Source organism: Diadema antillarum, unplaced genomic scaffold, assembly GCF_040938485.1.
Source record: "Diadema antillarum isolate AM-2024a unplaced genomic scaffold, OU_Dant_1.0 seq00001279_RagTag, whole genome shotgun sequence".
Taxonomy (NCBI): Eukaryota; Metazoa; Echinodermata; class Echinoidea; order Diadematoida; family Diadematidae; genus Diadema; species Diadema antillarum.
In genome coordinates, this window is record NW_027272059.1 from 353801 (window position 1) to 359800 (window position 6000).

A 6000-nucleotide genomic window follows, 5' to 3' on the forward strand; every position below is an offset into this window, starting at 1 on the left:
GTTGCTACATTTTTGTAGGTAACATTGTACGTTGTCTTCTCTGCGCAGCACGCAGTCTGTAGTGATGCCAGGAAGCGTGCTTACATTGTATGTGCAAGGTACGACATCACAAAAGAAGTTTGCTAAAGCTGCCATCCCCCTCAGCCGAATCATGAGCCGTACTGTGATCGGACCACTGACTACAGTGTGGATCGGACTTCTTCGGACTCAGAGAAATGGGCCAAAGCGTAAGCACTAGACAGAAGTCGATAGCGTAGGTCTCTATAGGAAACTTGTGCCGTGCGCCCCGCGTACGCATTTGACTAAACCACCGGGACCATGTGCCTTTAACTGCAGCTGACATAAATTTCATATTACTGCACAGCAAACACTGGTACAGTGCATGCTTGAACATGTATGCCAAAAATGTTGCACTGACAGAAATTCTCTCAATTGAATTTGTACAACGTACCATGTATATTTAAATCAAATTCAAAGACCAATGTTATGACTGCTATGTACATACATGTACACTTGTATAACTGTGTTCTTAAAAATTATAGATCTACATTGTACAAATTGTATGAGGTACATACAATACCTGTAAAGGATCATACAAGCTAAAATATACTGTGTGCATGTTGTGGACAACATTGGAACTTACAATGTACAAAGGATTTCACTGTTATGCCATGATTTTTCCTTTAAAAATCCTCTGTAACACCAGTATTCTCAACAGCTGTACATAGAATAAAGAATTTTTCAGATACCTACTAGAATTCCTTTCAACTCAATGCTAAAAATCCTCCTTCCTTACTGTTGCCTGTACTACCTACCATACACTAAAGAAGGCTAAATGAAAAGAAATACAAAAGCAGACAAGTTGTACAGTAAGACAAGTAATCATTTTGAAAGCTGAGGGGGAAAAAAAAAATTTGGTTACCGGTACTAGAGTACACAATTTTCATTTAATTTTCTTCCACTTGCACATACAGTGTACATTGTAGTCTAGAGCATAATTATTTATATCTTTTTCATCAAGTTCAGTTGCATGCAACAGCAGCTGTAGCCAAAGACAGGAGTTCTACCATCTGTCAATATAAATCTTGGAGATCAATTTTCATGTTTCTTCCATCTGTGACTCTATGTACAACTCTACAATGATGAAGATTCCCTTGGTCAGGTGACCTTGGTGAATATTGGGGTCATTCTGGGTCATGTGATTTCATAGAGTGGGTGGAAGTGCTAATATGAAAGCCAGACCATGCTGAGAATCAAGTCCAAAATACCTTTGAACTTATTACATACATCACAGCCCACTTTACCAGCAGCACTCTCCTTCTGTTAGAGAAAGGTACAGTACAGTGTATATGAACAATTTGTGAATTCCCATACACTGTTATCCTTAAAATGTCTGTATCATCATCAGCTAAGATTTAGCACCAAATTTATAAAGTCCCTGACTCTTGAGACAGATGCAATAGAATATTGTACTTAAACTGATGACCTAAATAAGGAATACTGTATCTGGATTGAAGATGTCCAATTTTGCTGCAATTATGTTCTCAAAAAATGGCAAACAAGATAGTTGTAATAGTGCCTCCTCATTTGCAAATACCGGTACATGTACAGTGTACACTCTTGTAGCATGAACGTCTTGTAGCATGAACGTACTTGTATGTTTTTCTCACACCCATGGTCTGAAAAACACAACCTACACTTGTACACTGTACTGTGTATGAAGCTCCTGCCTACAAATCCAAAGTGGTTTCAGATTTTCAAAATGCTGGTATACAGTGTATACATGCACAGTTACATGGACACAAGGGGAAGTATCCTTGTGAAAATGAAAACAACAAACAGCCTGTATGTATACTTACATGTAGGCCTACACATTGTACACGCCATGAAAGTTTGTTTGTAATCAATGTTTTTTAATGTAAAACATTTCGTAGCAACCACAATCAGGTAAGCCAAGAAACTGTAGTACAATGTACTGTACTTCCGGTAAACCTTTTTGGTGAATATTTCACATTTTCGTCATTACCCAATGGTATTTTCACACACTGGTTTAAAGTGTACAGATTAGAGGAAAAGTGGACAATTCCGAAAGCACACGAGAACTACATGTACGTATGTTTTCACTTAAAGGTCATGTTTACCTTTGGGAGCAGTGATTTAAAAAATGCTCAAGATATCACTTTTAATACATTATATGTGTAGGTCAATTGTATCACAAAACATCCTACTGTATAAAATTTTTACAATAAAGCCTAAAATATAAGGAGATATCACTATTTTTCTCATTAAACTACAGTGACAGTATAACTGTAGACAGTCTAGTCTGGAAGATACTTAACATTGATTACGGGTACATCTGTACAATGTAATGATTCAAATTTCTACATTGGTTGTTTCCATCCCTAACTCACATTTTAGAACTAGTTTGAAGCACCGATGCTGGGGTTTTGTTTCATCTGCAAATGGTAAATTACATTGTATGCCTTTAAGTTTTATATGTGTCACTTGATGCTTATATTTTCATTTCAATCAAATGATGGACAGTTACAGAATTAAAAGACACTGGGTTGATATCAATCACAAATCATGACTGGAGCCAGATCAACAGCACTGTCAAAACCACAACAAATCCTACATGAAGTCTTTACATACACATCTGAACGTTGTAGGATAGATACTACATGTACACAGCATTATGGGTTCTGATGCAGTGTGGTGGATGGTGACAGTGCTCATTGGGGCTTGGGAGCACCTTACAATGCTGTGCAATTTCACAACAAAGGGGAAACTGGAAATGACTGCATTGTTAGCCCACAAAGGAACAAGGCTCCCTACCTTTATTTTGGAAAGAGGGAACTTCACAAGCCTGGTTGTCAGGATAGGGCTCATTATTCATACACAAAGGTGGAGACTTCTTTAGCTGGACTCCCTGTTCCCATACAATGACCATCCTCACACAGAAGTGGCCAGATGTACATCAATGCATTGCAATTCCCTGTCATTTTGTGATATCCATACATGTAGGTGTATTTCACTTTGCACCTGCTTTTTAATTTTAATTTTTGGATTTGATAAATTTTGTAGTTCTGTATGATACATCTTGTGGGTTTGTTTGGTTCTTATATGTAAATGCTATCATTCTTATGAACACTGGATTCAAAGCTAACAAACGAAGTCAACTTTGCTAAAAAAAATAATAATAACTAAAAAAAAATGTCCCTCATCTGCTTCATATTTGAATTATGTAATATTGCATTACATACTGTAAAGTGATAGTTCGATACAACTTTAACAATTGGTTTAAAATTTAAGGTCATTTGAACCATACTAGTAGTTATCTGCGGACTGGTCTATTAATGGCACCACTGGAATACTGGTACACTGTACAGAATTGTAAGTACAATGTATCAGGAACATCCACAACTTGAAATTTGAGCATGTCGCAAGCTCTGAATGAGAGAATATTGTGGATTGTATGTGGAATGCACATCATGAGTGCATATATGCAATATGTCATGACTTATTTCTCGTGTTGCTTATATTCACTGCTCTGTGTCATGTTTTGCACACAATTTTTTTTAGGTGGTTTGATGTTTCTCAAGTTTTGCTTACATTATGTTTTTCATATGTTTGAATACATTTCATTTTGAGCATGTTGCAATCCTCAAGGACATTGCGTAGCATGTTGCTCGTTTTTTTTTAGGGATGTTGTACGAGAATTCAAGCATGTTGCAGCGACATTCTCAAACCCCTTGTGGACCAGCCTGAACTGTATTTAACCTAAAATAAAAAAACTGCTGTTTCAAAGAAAATGGCTAGGGCCTATAATTGGAGACCTTTTCCTTTCATTCTGGTAAAATACGAAGTACCGCATAAAATGAAAATGTTGACACAATAGTAGCATAAAATTTCACAAAAGCCAATATTGTTAACACACTGATCAATGGGCATATGTGCGTAAACTCAAGTTTTCTTTTGTTTTAAAGCTAATGTAAATGTAGGCATTTCTATAAAGCAATTTTTTTTAGAGGAAATATCACCAGGATACAATGTACTACCCAAGAAAATGTAAGGGTTTTGATGGATTTGACTCCTGCAGATGATTCAAATAATACTTTTTTTTTTTAAATACTGCCCTCTCACAGAGAGTCGGGATGCTCTCACTGCCATTTGTGTTAAACATACATTGTACATGTAAGATACAACGTGTAGCATTACCCTTTCCTCGATCATATACATACTGAAACTAAGTTGTAGTTGTAGAATAAGGAGATCTAGAGTTTTTTGTCTCATTGGGTCAAATAAAATGAGGTCCAAGGATTTATACAATGTAGAAATGATCATAATCACACGACCAAGTCGTTCGGAGGCTTGGAGTGAAACAAGGAACTGAAACTATTGAATTCTACATAAACAGGGGTTGTTAAATACTCACAACAAATGGCTCTTCTGTGAACCGACAGCTGATGGGACAAGGTCACGGCGCACCAATTCCACTGCTGCTCCTGCTGGGTCCATCCTTGAACTTCCTGCTGACTGCAACATTTCAAATTCAGCAAGTCTTTCTTGTTTATGGTGAGAAGTCCAATGTGGAGGAACAATCAATAAATGCCTGCCCTTCCCTTTGCCGATTGGCTATGGCTGTGCTGGGCAGCTACACTAAACTAACGTTAAGCATAAACACCAATCTTTTTGTTACCGGTAGATCTTTGAATTAGCCTTCATTAAATCTAGTGCAGGCAAGATGCAGCGGAATTGTAGACACTGACTGTTTGGATACTAATGGCATGGCAACAGCATGAGAGAGTTATCCATCCAAAACTAAAAAGTGATCATCTTACTTGAAGAAACTTATCAAATCATCCAGGCATAAAAATTACACAGTCAGTCACAGCTAGATCAGCAAGCAACAGAACAGCGCAGCAGTGCAGGTGTCTCCTATGTCCTAGTCCTATCACTGGATTGTGCAAGTGTTTAGATAAAAACTAAACATACCTAGATGTCCAGATCAAATTTAATTAAAATGTCACTGCTCACTTGCTTGGTCTTTGGAATTGGACTGTTGGAACAAAAAAATTAAACTAGGGTAGGCAAGTACGGTAAGTAGGGTCGAGAACTATCATTCCAACATTGTCAATCATTCATTTGTCACGACAGGTAGAGATATAGAGGCTGTCTTTTCTTGGTTCTATTTTCTCCATTTTGTCAGACTCAGAGGTTGATATCTTCAGCAACAGCCTAGCACTTCAAGTTCAACTGACCCAAACTGTACTCAACTTGTCCAGATATGTCCCACGTAGTTAGAGCCTAACGTTAGACATTGGCAAAAACATTGGCATATTGGGTGGTTTCAATACGCTTGTTCAATGAATGGAATCGACGCCGCTCCGTTTCCCACACAACAGTCGCTACACCACCATCGTTGGCCGTAGATTTACCGGCAGAGCCCCATCCATGGATCCATCAGGCATCAGCTACCGGCCACCAAAAACTTAACCATGCTCCCTTCTCCACAATCCTCCAAAGCTCCACACGATATCTTCTGACTCCGCAACTGTATTCATAGAAGTACACAATCGTTTAGAAGAATGTGGCTACTTTCGCTTCGCTGGTCTTAGTAGCTACGGCTTTCTACGAATGCTATTTACGTAGAAAATCATCATGATCTATAAACGTATCTCCTTTCCATCGTACCTGTGTACGTGTTGACATACGTAGGCCTGCATTGTACCTAATAAAACCGTATGTGCAGTCGATATAGATACTGTGCAGTTTGCTGTTTATGTACTAGTATTTCAGTACAAGTGCATGCATGCATGGCAGGCCTCTGTGCCATCATTTCATTTCAGCATTTTCTACGTGCACGTACAGCTAGGCGCTATCTCGGTCTTATCGTTGGGCTGTGCGCCCTCTTGAGTTTTGCGTTATACAATGTACTAGCAGTGAAATCAAACTGAAAATCTTCCTAATAATAAGTTTCTTCCTAAGTCAGAAACTTAC

The 6000-nt window shown here is 38.2% G+C and overlaps 1 protein-coding gene across 1 annotated transcript in view; it reads right to left on the reverse strand.

Moving 5' to 3' along the window:
• Window positions 1-5692, reverse strand: part of LOC139745591 (E3 ubiquitin-protein ligase pellino homolog 1-like) — a 65503-nt gene extending 59811 nt beyond the window's left edge. Inside the window, exon 1 of the mRNA XM_071655984.1 lies at window positions 4436-5692. Coding sequence (XP_071512085.1) covers window positions 4436-4545 — 110 coding nt within the window. The 5' untranslated portion in view covers window positions 4546-5692. The remainder of the gene's footprint in view (window positions 1-4435) is intronic.
• Between the last annotated feature and the right edge of the window lie 308 nt (window positions 5693-6000).